Source organism: Coregonus clupeaformis, chromosome 14 (genome assembly GCF_020615455.1).
Source record: "Coregonus clupeaformis isolate EN_2021a chromosome 14, ASM2061545v1, whole genome shotgun sequence".
NCBI lineage: Eukaryota > Metazoa > Chordata > Actinopteri > Salmoniformes > Salmonidae > Coregonus > Coregonus clupeaformis.
Window position 1 is genome coordinate 41,634,738 of NC_059205.1, and position 16,220 is coordinate 41,650,957.

Consider the following 16,220-nt stretch of genomic DNA (forward strand, 5'->3'; position numbering starts at 1 on the left):
TGCTGATTCATGATTTTGACTGGCTGAGAAAAGCTGCCTGCCTGTCTGTCTGTCTCGTCCCGACTCCACATGTGCAATACTATGGGACAGCTGAAGATATTGAAGCAATTTTGAAATGTCAGAGAGACAGACAGCAAGGTTTATACAAATCTCCGCTATTGAAAACCAATTGCTAGTCTAAAAGAAATGGTAGATAATGTCTACATGCTTTTTACTGTGGAGATAAAGTTTATAAATTGTCTGGCTGGGCTGATGAAACAGTGGTTGTAGTGAGATGAAACAGAGTAAATAGGCATTTCAACGTCATTTTAAATGGGAATTTGTGGAATAGACACCGGCTGGAATGCGGTTTTAACCAATCAGCGTCCAGGATTAGACCCACCCTATCATGTACAGTATAATCCAATGGCTATGAAGTTCATTCGTCTATGTTTGAGCAGCTTTTGAAAGCAAAAGTCGAATTGAAAACATTGCCATTGTTGAAATCGATTTTCATAATAGTAAGCTAGGACTGATGGTTTGGTTAGCTAAACTAGTAAAGTATGTTTGTTTGCTTACCAAAGCAACTACTGTAGCTATCTGGTAATCTTGCTAGCTACTTCAGTGGTTGAATACATTTTTACCTGCAAATGAGTAAAATTATAGCTGTGGTATAAACGGGATTGTCAATAATGCACAACGTGGAAGGTGTGTGCCACGATGGGTAATGTGTGACTTGCAACGTAATGTGTGTATGAACATAAAGTTAACAAAACCAAAATCTCAAATTTACACTGAGTATACCAAACATTAGGAACACCTTCCTAATTCGTCGGCGCGTGGACTCTACAAGGTGTCGAAAGCGTTCCACAGGGATGCTGACCCATGTTGACGCCAATGCTTAAAGGCACATTTTTTTGTCTTGCACATTCACCAACTGAATTCCACACATACACAATCAATGTTCAATTGTCTCAAGGCTTAAAAATCCTTCTTTAACCTGTCTTCTCCCCTTCATCTACACTGAAGTGGATTTAACAAGTGACATCAACAAGGGATCATAGCTTTCACCTGGTCAGTCTGCCATGGAAAGAGCAGGTTTTATTAATGTTTTGTATACTCAGTGTATGTAACAGATATCAAATATGCTTGAGCATACGATAAAATTACATTGAGATGCAACCTCTGTGAAACAACATGTACTGCTGCAAAAATAAACAAACAAATTTCATTTTATAGTCAAAATCATTGAAATATTGATTTAATTGATAGACTTTTGCCAACTCAGTTAAGACATTTTTAAATCTTTAAAAACATGTCAGGGTCATTCTTGCCAATAAAAAAATGCTCTGTAGAAAGTGCTTTTAATGATTCTAACGTTTTTAACTAAAACATTCTTAGCCTTGAACATTAACCTCAAATCATGTATGATTCCCCACAGATTTAAGGTTTCACACTCCCCCAAAGCTGTTCTTCCACCTTGACAGTTGCTCCAATATTTATTCCTTTAAAGCAGGGCTGCCCAACCCTCTTCCTGGAGATCTACCATCCTGTGGGTTTTCAGTCCAACCCTAATTTAACACACCTGATTCTACTTATTAGCTGCTCAACAAGACCCTAACTAGCTGAATCAGATATGCTAAATTAGGGTTGGACTGAACCTACAGGACAGTAGATCTCCAGGAAGAGGGTTGGGCAGCCCTGCTTTAAAGGGTTTCTGTAAAAGTGTTATATTTTTTCTTGAACTTTTTCATAATTTTTCCTCTGTGACATCAATATAGGAGCCCTGATTGATCTCTCAATGCAAAAATATGAAGGACTAAACTTTCTATTTACAATTCTGGTGACCATCTACAACCTGTTGTTTCAGTTACAAGTGTGACACGTCAGCACAGACATCTTCATCATCATTCCCACCAGAGGTTTTAGTCCATCATCCTCCTCACACACACATAATTTCTCCAAAATTGCTTTTGATCCTTTCAGAGCTCTTCTTTGTCTGTGTGCAGTTATTGAGGACAGTCTGAATCCTTATATTCATCCCCTTTATGTCCTTCAAACAATGCAACAACTTCAGCTCTGTCTACACATCAGACACCATGCAAGTGAGAAGAACTGCATTTGAAATGTTTTCATTGGTGAATCCTAGGTCTTTTTAATTAATATAGATCTATATTTATATTTTATATACTTGATGTGATACTAGTATTCACTCAAGATAATACAATGCTTTGTTTTTATATTAGCAAATATTCAAGATTAAAACATTCTTGAATGTCTTCTCTCATATACGTCTAAAGAGAACAAAATAAATTAAATCAGTTTTGTACATACTTACATGATATGAAATAACGTAGTGTTTTCCTTTAATTTATGTATAATGATATTGAACATGATAACAGAGTAAAGGATTGCTGTAGTTGAAATAATCACACTGGTTCCCCTTGTAGTCGGGACAGTTGTTACAGAAAAATAAATGTTGGCGCAGAATTAAAAATGTTGTTTAAAAAATGAACCAACAAACATAAAACAACATATTGTACTTCATATTGTAAAGTTCAAGGACAACATTGATATGTCCTGTATCAAAACATATCTGTATTTGTAATGATTGATATAATTAAAAAAGGTAAACATAAAATACCATTTGCCACAGTTTGTAAATATTCTTAAAAAATACCCTAACCTCTTAGAGGGCAGATTAAAAAAACAAGCGACTTCAGCATTACGCAACATGAAAATATATACACACTTACTTCAAAATCAATAACCAAAAAAGCAAAAATCTTAACAAGACTGGGACTCTCAAGAATCTGAACTAGACTGGGACTCTCAAGAATCTGAACTAGACTGGGACTCAATAATCTGAACTAGACTGGGACTCAAGAATCTGAACTAGACTGGGACTCTCAAGAATCTGAACTAGACTGGGACTCTCAAGAATCTGAACTAGACTGGGACTCAAGAATCTGAACTAGACTGGGACTCTCAAGAATCTGAACTAGACTGGGACTCAAGAATCTGAACTAGACTGGGACTCTCAAGAATCTGAACTAGACTGGGACTCTCAAGAATCTGAACTAGACTGGGACTCTCAAGAATCTGAACTAGACTGGGACTCTCAAGAATCTGAACTAGACTGGGACTCTCAAGAATCTGAACTAGACTGGGACTCAAGAATCTGAACTAGACTGGGACTCTCCTATCTCATCATCTACACATAGAGCTCCTCCCATTCTAATCCTACACTTCACTAACCCGTCACCTGCTCTTGCCAATTTTAGGTGCTTTTGTTTTTGAACTAGCAACAACATCACACAAAATCAGCGAGCGCCTGGGTCTAGGACTCACGTCCTCTCCTCAGCTCTCTCACTGCTCTCAGAGACCAGAGGTCCTGCTGCATTGCACGGTCCGTCCATAAGGCCTTGTCTATGGTCTAGCAGGTCTACAGATGGCAGGCTATAGGCTACATGTTATAGGCCACGTATATGGGGTCCAGCTGGTCGGCCAGGAAGCCGTCACGGAGGTGCATTCTCTGCTTCTCTCCCCGAGAGTTGATGGGGATGACCCCAATGTCCACCACCACCACCACCCCCACGATCAGGTAGTGTTCTTCAAGAACCACGTTGGTCACCAGGGGAACAAGGTCCAGGGCCTCCTGCTCCGAACCATCCAACTCCACCACCACCACCAGGAGGTTGGTCCATGTGAACACCGCACTGAAACAACAAAGTACTTAGTCAAGAAGGCACTGAAACAACATACAGTACTTAGTCAACACCACAATGAAACAACAACATACAGTACTTAGTCAACACCACACTGAAACAACATAAAGTACTTAGTATGCCACACTGAAACAACAACATACAGTACTTAGTCAACACCACACTGAAACAACAAAGTACTTAGTCAACACCACACTGAAACAAAGTACTTAGTCAACACCACACTGAAACAACAACATACAGTAAGAGTAAGTACTTTGCATGTTGTAAGTACTTAGCTAGCTACTCACTCTGGCATTTCAACAAACACATTCAGTACAATACTTAGTTTATCTAGGGCATTTCAATTGGTCTTCATTAACAATTTGAAATTGGACAAAATCAGCATGATATTTGAACAGAAAGGACATTTGTTTTGATAGAATGCCCATAGTGGTGAGCTACGCCATCCATCCTCAAGCTATTTTTCATGGTGCAGAAACACGGGACACAGGCAGAATGTTATTTAAAGTGCATTCAGAAAGTATTCAGACCCCTTGACTTTTTCCACATTTTGTTACGTTACAACCTTATTCTAAAATGGATTAAATCGTTTCCCCCCCCCCTCATCAATCTACACACAATACCCCATAATGACAAAGCAAAAACAGTGTTTTTAGACATATATATATTTTTATTTTATTTTACATTTGAGTCATTTTAGTAGACGCTCTTATCCAGAGCGACTTACAGTTAGTGACTGCATACATTTTCATACTGGCCCCCCGTGGGAAACGAACCCACAACCCTGGCGTTGCAAGCGCCATGCTCTACCAACTGAGCTACAGGGGACAGAACGGAAATATCACATTTACATAAGTATTCAGACCCTTTAACTCAGTACTTTGTTAAAGTACCTTTAACAGCGATTTCAGCCTTGAGTCTTCTTCGGTATGACGCTACAAGCTTGGCACACCTGTACTTGGGGAGTTTCTCCCATTCTTCTCTGCAGATCCTCTCAAGCTCTGTCAGGTTGGATGGGGATCATTGCTGCACAGCTATTTTCAGGTCTCTCCAGAGATATTGGATTGGGTTCAAGTCCGGGCTCTGGCTGGGCCACTCAAGGACATTCAGAGACCTGTCCCGAAGCCACTCTTGCGTTGTCTTGGCTATGTGCTTAGGGTTGTTGTTCTGTTGTGGCTTCCGTCTGGCCACTCTACCATAAAGGCATGCACTGTCACCTGTGGGACCTTATATAGACAGGTGTGTGCCTTTCCAAATCATGTCAAATCAATTGAATTTACCACAAGTGGACTCCAATCAAGTTGTAGAAACATCTCAAGGATGATCAATGGAAACAGGATGCACCTGATCTCAATTTCGAGTGTCATAGCAAAGGGTCTGAACACTTATGTAAATAAGGTATCTGTTTTCACTTTGTCATTATGGGGTATTGTGTGTACAGTCGTGGTCAAAAGTTTTGAGAATGACACAAGTATTGGTCTTCACAAAGTTTGCTGCTTCAATGTTTTTAGATATTTTTGTCAGATGTTACTATGGTATACTGATGTATAATTACAAGCAAAGGCTTTTATTGACAATTACATTATGTTTATGCAAAGAGTCAATATTTGCAGTGTTGACCCTTCTTTTTTAAGACCTCTGCAATCCGCCCTGGCATGCTGTCAATTAACTTCTGGGCCACACCCTGACTGATGGCAGCCCATTCTTGCATAATCAATGCTTAGAGTTTGTCAGAATTTGTGGGTTTTTGTTTGTCCACCCGCCTCTTGATGATCGACCACAAGTTCTCAATGGGATTAAGGTCTGGGGAGTTTCCTGGCCATGCACCCAAAATTTCGATGTTTTGTTCCCCGAGTCACTTAGTTATCACTTTTGCCTTATGGCAAGGTGCTCCATCATGCTGGAAAAGGTATTGTTCGTCACCAAACTGTTCTTGGATGGTTGGGAGAAGTTGCTCTCGGAGGATGTGTTCGTACCATTCTTTATTCATGACTGTGTTCTTAGGCAAAATTGTGAGTGAGCCCACTCCCTTGGCTGAGAAGCAACCCCACACATGAATGGTCTCAGGATGCTTTACTGTTGGCATGACACAGGACTGATGGTAGTGCTCACCTTGTCTTCTCCGGACAAGCTTTTTTCCGGATGCCCCAAACAATCGGAAAGGGGATTCATCAGAGAAAATGACTTTACTCCAGTCCTCAGCAGTCCAATCCCTGTACCTTTTGCAGAATATCAGTCTGTCCCTGATGTTTTTCCTGGAGAGAAGTGGCTTCCTCGCTGCCCTTCTTGACACCAGGCCATCCTCCAAAAAGTATTCGCCTCACTGTGTGTGCAGATGCACTCACACCTGCCTGCTGCCATTCCTGAGCTGAATCAGCTGAATCAACCTTAGGAGACGGTCCTGGCGCTTGCTGGACTTTCTTGGGCGCCCTGAAGCCATCTTCACAACAATTTAATCTCTCTCCTTGAAGTTCTTGATTATCCGATAAATGGTTGATTTAGGTGCAATCTTACTAGCAGCAATATCCTTGCCTGTGAAGCCCTTTTTTGTGCAAAGCAATGATGACGGCACGTATTTCCTTGCAGGTAACCATGGTTAACAGAGGAAGAACAATGATTTCAAGCACCACCCTCCTTTTAAAGCTTCCAGTCTGTTATTCTAACTCAATCAGCATGACAGAGTGATCTCCAGCCTTGTCCTCGTCAACACTCTCACCTGTGTTAACGAGAGAATCACTGACATGATGTCAGCTGGTCCTTTTGTGGCAGGGGTGAAATGAGTGTAAATGTTTTTTTGGGATTATGTTCATTTTCATGGCAAAGAGGGACTTTGCAATTAATTGCAATTCATCTGATCACTCTTCATAACATTCTGGAGTATATGCAAATTGCCATCATAAAAACTGAGGCAGCAGACTTAGTGAAAATTAATATTTGTGTCATTCTCAAAACTTTTGACCACGACTGTAGACAGATGAGGATTTTTTATTTATTTAATCAATTTTAGAATAAGGTTGTGAAAATGTGAAAAAAAGTGAAGGGGTCTGAATACTTTCCGAATGCACTGTATGTAGCCTTATGAAATGAGTTACAGTTCTCACCATTCTGTGATGCTCTTGTGTGTCCTGATGACGGAGGTCTCAATGTCGATGGGGTGGTACCTCATTCCCCTCAGCTCCATAGCCTCATCCAGCGCCCCCACCACGTACAGGGCATCGTGTCGCTCTGCGCTCACAAACACACACACAGTTTCAAAAACTTCTGACAATGTATGTTGACCTCGCCAGTAAAACAGTGAAAGTATGCAGTAATAAGTACATTTGGTAGTGAAGGGAACAGTTAACGTACCCCCGCTGGCGTCGGTCAGTTCGGTCCTCCTGAGGAAGCCCAAGTAGCCGGTGCGGGTCCAGATTGTCTGTGTGTCTCCAAAGCTCAGACGGGAATTAAAGTGATCAGACTGCAGTGCCTCATCTCCATACACCGTGAAGTAGCCGCTGGCATTGTGTCCACTGCACACCCAGATCTGTGGACAGGACAGCAATTAGATGTTATTTGCTTTTCCATTGAGGACCACTTTTGAAACAAGTGTTTTAATGCTTTCACATGCTATCCTCTGGGGATCCAATGCACGTCTAGTTGGATTATTTTTACCCAAATCAACTCAGCACAACTCTGCTCTGGACTTCTATTGTAGTGCATCTGTCCACAGACCAATCCAGCGACAACTGTGTACTTTTAGACCAATTACACAACACTTACTGAACTTAGCATTAGACTGGATAAATCAAAGATATTAACGTGTGTGGAAGTTATGTGGACTGGCTTTTTAAGTACACAGAGAGACTATTGTAGTTTAGTCTAATGAGAGAGTACACATCCAATGAGGTATGACACTTAAAGTACAGAGATAGACTGTTTTGTAGCCTAATGTATTGTAGTTTGTATGGATTCTAATGCGAGAGTGATTATGTCTGAACCGACCTCTCCAAGATGCGAGTCTCCCAGCGGTCCCTTGGTCTCCGGGTTGGCGATGATAATTCGAACCCCAGGTAGAATCTGATGGCATTAAGGATGAGACGATTAGTGCATTCATCTCTCCACTCCTCTCTCCTTTCCACTCCTCTCTCTCTCTCCCTTCAGCGAGGCCCTTTATATAATTGATTTACCGCCGAGCCCTGAGTAGAGTGGACTGAAGTGGCCCACTCTCTCTCTCCTAGTATGTGGCCCAAATGGTACCCTAATTCTATATAGCGCCATTTGGGACGCAACCACAGACTGTGTAACAATGTTGCAAGAAATAAAAGCCTTATTATTGAGTGACAGACTGATCTTGATCTCCTGTCTGGTCCCTGTGAAACACAGAACAGAGCACAGCAGAGCAGAGCGCTGTCTGGCCCGGAGTTCACTTAACTCTCACCTACACTTCCTCAATTATAGGGACGGGTTGCTGTGGAAACTAACTACACGACTAGACTAATAAAGCACAGCACAGCACTAACAAACAGTTTACACTACAGTTTAGTCTCAGTGATTAAAAATACTTCAGAGTGTACAGTATGTCTATGTAAATGACTACCATTTGTTTATTCATTCACCAAGTCAGGCAGGGACTCACCTTTCCAGATTCCATGAGTGGTAAGCTGTGTGGAGACCCTCTCTCTACCAGACGAACCCTGTGAGGGAGGAAGTGAAGAGTTACTGGGCTGCTGAGTCAATACTGTGGTACCGTCCCAAATGGCACCCTATTCCCTATATAGTGCCCTACTTTTGACTACATTTACATTTTAGTCATTTAGCAGACGCTCTTATCCAGAGCGACTTACAGGAGCAATTAGGGTTAGGTGCCTTGCTCAAGGGCACATTTACGTCATTTAGCAGACGCTCTTATCCAGAGCGACTCACCAATTGGTGCGTTCACCCTATAGCCAGTGGGATAACCACTTTACAATTTTTGGGGGGGGGGGGGATTACTTTATCCTTACCATAGGGAGCCATTTGAGACACGCACTGTGAGTAAGCGCGTCAACTGGCTTGCTCTCCTTATTGAGCACTCCTCAATAGATCACATTCTGAAACCTTTTATTTCACGTTTCATCAATGCAGCAGCTTTATACTACAAATGACAGTATACTGAACTTTCAACACAAACACAATAGCTACATCCCAGGGAGGACAGTGGTGGAGACTAAATAGCTACATCCCAGGGAGGACAGTGGTGGAGACTAAATAGCTACATCCCAGGGAGGACAGTGGTGGAGACTAAATAGCTACATCCCAGGGAGGACAGTGGTGGAGACTAAATAGCTACATCCCAGGGAGGACAGTGGTGGAGACTAAATAGCTACATCCCAGGGAGGACAGTGGTGGAGACTAAATAGCTACATCCCAGGGAGGACAGTGGTGGAGACTAAATAGCTACATCCCAGGGAGGACAGTGGTGGAGACTAAATAGCTACATCCCAGGGAGGACAGTGGTGGAGACTAAATAGCTACATCCCAGGGAGGACAGTGGTGGAGACTAAATTGACTGTCTAGAATCACACCGTGTGAGCTGTGGGGCCCAGTGTGCAGCATGTTGTTATGTGTCCCTGCCAGGGCTGGTGCCAGAACAAAATCAGTTGGACGGGCATTTGATTTCTATAAGGGGGCACGTTTTTTTAATGGGCCCTCTTATGTGTGCACGCGCACACGTTTTTTAAACACTATAACCGCTGGGCCTCGAGGGACCCCCGTTTAAGCTAATGAGCAGTCATTCTGACTGCAATATTCTAGCAGTGGAATTAATACATTTCATTTATGCTATCGCAAAAATAATTTGGTCTTAGGTAACATTAGAATACGAAAACAAATGTATTTCAAATAAAACAAAAGCATTTTCATTTGTTTACTGTAGGATAAATGTAAAAAAAAAAAAATATTATTATTAAGTGTTCAATCCCTATCCGCTGCAGGCTGGGGCCTATTGATCTGTTGATTGGGTGTGGGATGTTCTAGGGTGATACCCTACCCAGACCCACTGTTCTAACCCCGAGCCCTCTTTCTAATCTTAAAGTCAGCCGTTGGGACACACGTGTCACAAGGAATGTGTCTGGCTCCAACATTTATGCACACAATGCAGTGAAACTATTCCACTGTAAATGGCCATTGCAGAGGTAATGGGTCTTCAATGTCATGTCAGCATGATCTAAGATATTGTTCTGGTTTGTGAGCAACATTTTGTTGGCATCCTTCTGATTCTGAATAGCTTATATTTATCATATGTAGGCCACTGACAGATGATATACTATAACAAATTCACCACCAACTTGATTTACTATAGCTGTTTTAAAATAATTGATGATAACACAGTTAAACATGGACTTATTCAACAAATGATCAAAAGGATGTTCTGATAGGAGCATGCCCTTACCTGTCGTGCCTCAGTGCCCTCATGTCCACATACACAGTCGTTGGGTCTGGTCCTGAAGTACCCTGCAGAATGACAACATGCCAGGGTTAGTGTCCGAGCTAGGATGTCGGTTACACTACATTACCACTAACACAGCACTATCTAGATGCTACTAGCACTAGCATTTTAGTGGGCAACAAAAAGCCTACAGTTCACACTGGTTGCGAATGGAAGCTTTGAGACAAGTCCAACAAACAATACAATGACGAAACTATTCTAGAAAAGATTAATACTGGGCTACTAGCTACAACACTCAGACTGAGATCATGGTGGTGGAGGAGAACAGTGAGGAAGCATGAAGGCATTAAAACTCAACCAAAAGAACAGAACAGAGCAGAAGTCAAATGACAAAGTGCATCACAAAACAGTCAGAGGTCAGATCCAGTATGATCCACATCATGCAAACAGAAAGAAGCCACAAAACTAAACAAAAAAATATTTTGTTTAAGAGGAAAGGTAGGGAGGGAGGGAGGGAGATGTGAAATCCACTGAGGGAGGAGAAGAGAATACATGGCCAGATGGAAGGAGCAAGAGAATTGAGTGGAGGTGGGCATGGTGATATACTGAATCATGTCTGAATGACACTTCAAATACATGAGCATACACAATCTGTATTTGTCCCTTTCAATAACGTAGAAGGCTTTAAAACCTGGTAGTTCAGTAGAGGCTTGACTGGCCAGACACGAGAGTCAAAGCCCACAGTAGAAAACCCACAGACAGACAAAACAACCTAATGTCAACATACATTACACCAGGCACATAGGCACCAACTTCAACAGTAGTGTGTGTGTGTGTGGTAGCAACAGTATATTTCTATCTAATAGGTTAGTGAACACCTAAAAAACTAATTGGAAGAATAAAGAGAAAAGTGCAAACAATCGCAGAATCTAATTTGCATTTACTTGATTCCACTCTTCCCCAGCCTAGCTCTTGTCCAAGGCGTTACGTGCGGCTTGCTGATGCTGAGCCTTCCTCAACGCACTGGACCAGAGCTATCCCCAATCCAGCCCCCTCCCCAGGCAGATTGTGTTACACCCGTGATTCAGTAGCATGTATTAATAGCGTGGCTAAGGCTTTGGCAGAGGAAGCAGCACCACCCAACACCCGCCACCATAGCAGAGACAACCATAGAGCTGCACATGCTAGACTGATTCAGCCCAGCCAGACAGCCAGCCATAGAGCTACACATGCTAGATACTGCTCCAGCCCAGAGCGCAAGGCATCATCATAAAGCAGTATGGCAGTCACTCAAATAATATAGTCACTCCAAACGTCACTACAGTCACTCCAAACTATTCCCAGTCCTACTAATGTAGGACAATACTACAATACTTCTTATACAGCAAATACTGCAATCATACTACTACTAAACTTGTTCAGATGTGCTTTAGCCAACTATACTGAACAAAAAATATAAACGCAACATGCAACAATTTAAAAGATTTTACTGAGTTACAGTTCATATAAGGAAATCAGTCAATTTAAATAAATAAATTAGGCCCTAATCTATGGATTTCACATGACTTAGAATATAGATACAGTGAGGGAAAAAAGTATTTGATCCCCTGCTGATTTTGTACGTTTGCCCACTGACAAAGAAAAGATCAGTCTATAATTTTAATGGTAGGTTTATTTGAACAGTGAGAGACAGAATAACAACAAAAAAATCCAGAAAAACGCATGTCAAAAATGTTATAAATTGATTTGCATTTTAATGAGGGAAATAAGTATTTGACCCCCTCTCAATCAGAAAGATTTCTGGCTTCCAGGTGTCTTTTATACAGGTAACGAGCTGAGATTAGGAGCACACTCTTAAAGGGAGTGCTCCTAATCTCAGTTTGTTACCTGTATAAAAGACACCTGTCCACAGAAGCAATCAATCAATCAGATTCCAAACTCTCCACCATGGCCAAGACCAAAGAGCTCTCCAAGGATGTCAGGGAGAAGATTGTAGACCTACACAAGGCTGGAATGGGCTACAAGACCATCGCCAAGCAGCTTGGTGAGAAGGTGAACACAGTTGGTGTGATTATTCGCAAATGGAAGAAACACAAAATAACTGTCAATCTCCCTCGGCCTGGGGCTCCATGCAAGATCTCACCTCGTGGAGTTGCAATGATCATGAGAACGGTGAGGAATCAGCCCAGAACTACACGGGAGGATCTTGTCAATGATCTCAAGGCAGCTGGGACCATAGTCACCAAGAAAACAATTGGTAACACACTACGCCGTGAAGGACTGAAACCCTGCAGCGCCCGCAAGGTCCCACTGCTCAAGAAAGCACATATACAGGCCCGTCTGAAGTTTGCCAATGAACATCTGAATGATTCAGAGGAGAACTGGGTGAAAGTGTTGTGGTCAGATGAGACCAAAATCAAGCTCTTTGGCATCAACTCAACTCGCTGTGTTTGGAGGAGGAGGAATGCTGCCTATGACCCCAAGAACACCATCCCCACCGTCAAACATGGAGGTGGAAACATTATGCTTTGGGGGTGTTTTTCTGCTAAGGGGACAGGACAACTTCACTGCATCAAAGGGATGATGGACGTGGCCATGTACCGTCAAATCTTGGGTGAGAACCTCCTTCCCTCAGCCAGGGCATTGAAAATGGGTCGTGGATGGATGGGTAATTCCAGCATGACAATGACCCAAAACACACGGCCAAGGCAACAAAGGAGTGGCTCAAGAAGAAGCACATTAAGGTCCTGGAGTGGCCTATCCAGTCTCCAGAAAATCTGTGGAGGGAGCTGGAGGTTCGAGTTGCCAAATGTCAGCCTCAAAACATTAATGACTTGGAGAAGATCTGCAAAGAGGAGTGGAAAAAAATCCCTCCTTAGATGTGTGCAAACCTGGTGGCCAACTACAAGAAACGTCTGATCTCTGTGATTGCCAACAAGGGTTTTGCCACCAAGTACTAAGTCATGTTTTGCAGAGGGGTCAAATACTTATTTCCCTCATTAAAATGCAAATCAATTTATAACATTTTTGACATGCGTTTTTCTGGATTTTTTTGTTGTTATTCTGTCTCTCACTGTTCAAATAAACCTACCATTATGTCTTTGTCAGTGGGCAAACGTACAAAATCAGCAGGGGATCAAATACATTTTTTCCCCTCACTGTATGCATCTGTTGGTCACAGATAACTTTTTTTTTTTAAAGGTAGGGACGTGGATCAGAAAACCAGTCAGTATCTGGTGTGACCACCATTTGCCTCATGCAGCGCGACATCTCCTTCGCATGGAGTTGATCAGGCGGTTGATTGTGGCCTGTTGAATGTTGTCCCACTCCTCTTCAATGGCTGTGCGAAGTTGCTGGATATTGGTGGGAACTGGAACACACTGTCGTACACATCGATCCAGAGCATCCCAAAAATGCTCAATGGGTGATACGTCTGGTGAGTATGCAGGCCATGGAAGAACTGGGACATTTTCAGCTTCCAGGAATTGTGTACAGATTCTTGTGACATGGGGCTGTGCATTATCATGCTGAAACATGAGGTGATGGTGGCGGATGAATGGCACGACAATGGGCCTCTGGATCACATCACGGTATCTCTGTGCATTCAAATTGCCATCAATTAAATGCAATTGTGTCCATTGTCCATAGCTTATGCCTGCCCATACCATAACCCCACCGCCACCATGGGGCACTTTGTTCACAACGTTGACATCAGCAAACCGCTCGACCACACGGCTCCTTACATGTGGTCTGTGGTTGTGAGGCCGGTTGGACATACTGCCAAATTCTCTAAAACGACGTTGGAGGCGGCTTATGGTTGAGAAATGAACATTCAGTTTTCTGGCAACAGCTATGTTGGACATTCCTGCAGTCAGCGTTCCCAATTGCACGCTCCCTCAAAACTTGAGACATCTGTGGCATTGTGTTGTGTGACAAAACTGCACATTTTAGAGTGTCCTTTTATTCTCCCCAGCACAAGGTGCACCTGTGTAATGATCATGTTGTTTAATCAGCTTATTGATATGCCACACCTGTCAGGTGGATGGATTATCTTGGAAAAGGAGAAATGCTCACTAACAGGGATGTAAACAAATTTGTGCACAAAGTTTGAGAAAAATAAGCCTTTTGTGCGTATAGAAAATTCCCGGGATCTTTTATTTCAGCTCATGAAACATGGGACGAACACTTTACATGTTGCGTTTATATTTTTGTTCAGTGTACATGGCAGTACAATACTAGTTAGAAGAGTTGGCTAAAGCACATACCGATCTGGACCGGGCTAGTACTACACTACAATAATTCCACAAGGCTAGAGTCGAATGGTGTTGTTTAACATGCAGTTCCTCCGTAGTTAAGAAGTTATCTCCCCTCTGGGTCTCAGACAGACAGACCCTTAAATCAGGGTTTCTCAACCCTCTCCTCGGGCCCCCACAGACTTTTCACATGTTTGCTTTAACCCTAAACTGGCACACCTGATTCAATTAGTCAAAGGCTTGATGATTAGTTGACTAATTCAATCAGGTTTGCCAGTTTAGGGTTAAAACAAAAACGTGAAATGTCTGAGGGGGCCCAAGGAGAGGGTTGGGAAACCCTGCCTTTATGTGTACTAAGGAGAAGCAGTCCGAATGAGCTGTGGCAGTATCTATCCCAGGACAAACTAGAGGCCATTACTGATATGACCACACTTGACAAGTTGCCCCAGCACAGGTTAATGTTTCTGTCCTGCAGAGTTTTAATATTAAAGAGCTGACCTTTTCTAAGTGTCTCAGATGGCACCTTTAGACAGTAGAACATGGGTAGGCAACCCTGGTCCTGGAGTGCAGCAGCACTTCATGTTTTTAATTTAACCTACCTGGAAGACCAGTTGTGTTGAATTTAGGCAATCACTGAACTAATCAAATTAGCTCAGTAGGTCTGGTGTGGTGCCTAGCTGGGACAAAATCCTGCAGTACCTGCGGCACTCCAGGAACAGTGTTGCCTACCCCTGCAGTAGAACATCTTGCTGTTACACATATATTCCTATATATTGCACTACTTTTGACCAGAGCCCATTGTGGCCTGGTCAAAAGTAGTGTGCTATAGGGAATAGGGTGCCATTTGGGACTCTCCAGAATGGCCACAGTTCCCTTTTCCTATCCAATTAAATGTGTCAACATCACCATACAGTGAAGCTCGCAATCAAACCCCTGTGAGCACAGTCTTTCTCTTACAAATCCTGACCCCTCATAAGCGACTAAGGAGCCTTGACCATAGCTGTGTCTGGCTATGCTACTGGCCCTGTCCTCTACCCGGTACCTCCTGCCTTGTCCACCCTATCCCTCCTGTCCCCTGCCTGCTTGCAACACCTGATGAAGAGGGTGATTAGGGAACATGGAAATCCCCTACCTGGTCAGCAAGCTTCCCCAGCCTGTGAGGCTATAGCAGCAGCAGGAGGAGGAGAGTGAGGAGGAGGTAGGAAGGAAGGAGAAATTAGGGGGTGGAGGGAGGGGGGGTGAAGACAAAACCAAGTATGAGATATGTGGGTGGGGTTATGCAAAAAAACATGGGGGGAGGGGGGACAAAAATGTCAAATATAGAAATGGAAAACATGTTTTTTTTAAGAAGCAGTCTTAATTAATAAGAAGTTACGTTACGAACTAGGCTTATTAATGTTAGCCAATAGATCAATGTTAGGTTAGAACATTTGGGGACATTTAAAATACAATAACAGTTACATGATTACATCCATGTATACTCAAGTTAAGAAGCATGCCTCAGAGGTAGCCTAATACCTTATTTACAAAAAAAATTATAAGAGAAAAAATCTATACATGTTAAATAATTGTGATATTATACAACAAACATTTTCAACATGCTTCTCGATTGGGCTTTTTATCGATCTATTCAGATTTCATTGGTTGATTGAACAGATAATGTACACCCTGAAACAGGTGCAAATGGTATACTTATCTCTATCTCATTGACATTAGAATAGTAAAGCTTACAATTTGATATAATTAAAATAATAAAGCTTGCAAAATAAGTTGAATCATGTAAAAGAATGAGCAGCCCAAAATGAAAGCATGACATAGCAGCATGTGTAATGCTTATGGACAGCTGAGCTC

At 42.4% G+C, this 16,220-nt stretch overlaps 1 protein-coding gene across 6 annotated transcripts in view; it reads right to left on the minus strand.

The window, feature by feature from the left end:
- Positions 1-1,622: 1,622 nt before the first annotated feature.
- Positions 1,623-16,220, minus strand: part of LOC121580881 (disco-interacting protein 2 homolog C-like) — a 227,888-nt gene continuing 213,290 nt past the window's right edge. For 4 of the 6 annotated variants that reach the window (XM_041896005.2, XM_041896003.2, XM_041896004.2 and 1 more), the window contains exons 32-38: positions 15,502-15,531; positions 10,120-10,181; positions 8,326-8,383; positions 7,692-7,766; positions 7,059-7,233; positions 6,812-6,935; positions 1,623-3,698 (exon numbers count right to left, since the gene is read on the minus strand). In XM_041896005.2, coding sequence (XP_041751939.2) covers positions 3,446-3,698; positions 6,812-6,935; positions 7,059-7,233; positions 7,692-7,766; positions 8,326-8,383; positions 10,120-10,181; positions 15,502-15,531 — 777 coding nt within the window. In that variant the 3' untranslated portion in view covers positions 1,623-3,445. The remainder of the gene's footprint in view (positions 3,699-6,811; positions 6,936-7,058; positions 7,234-7,691; positions 7,767-8,325; positions 8,384-10,119; positions 10,182-15,501; positions 15,532-16,220) is intronic. The other 2 variants (XM_041896007.2, XM_041896006.2) reach the window with 1 other exon arrangement.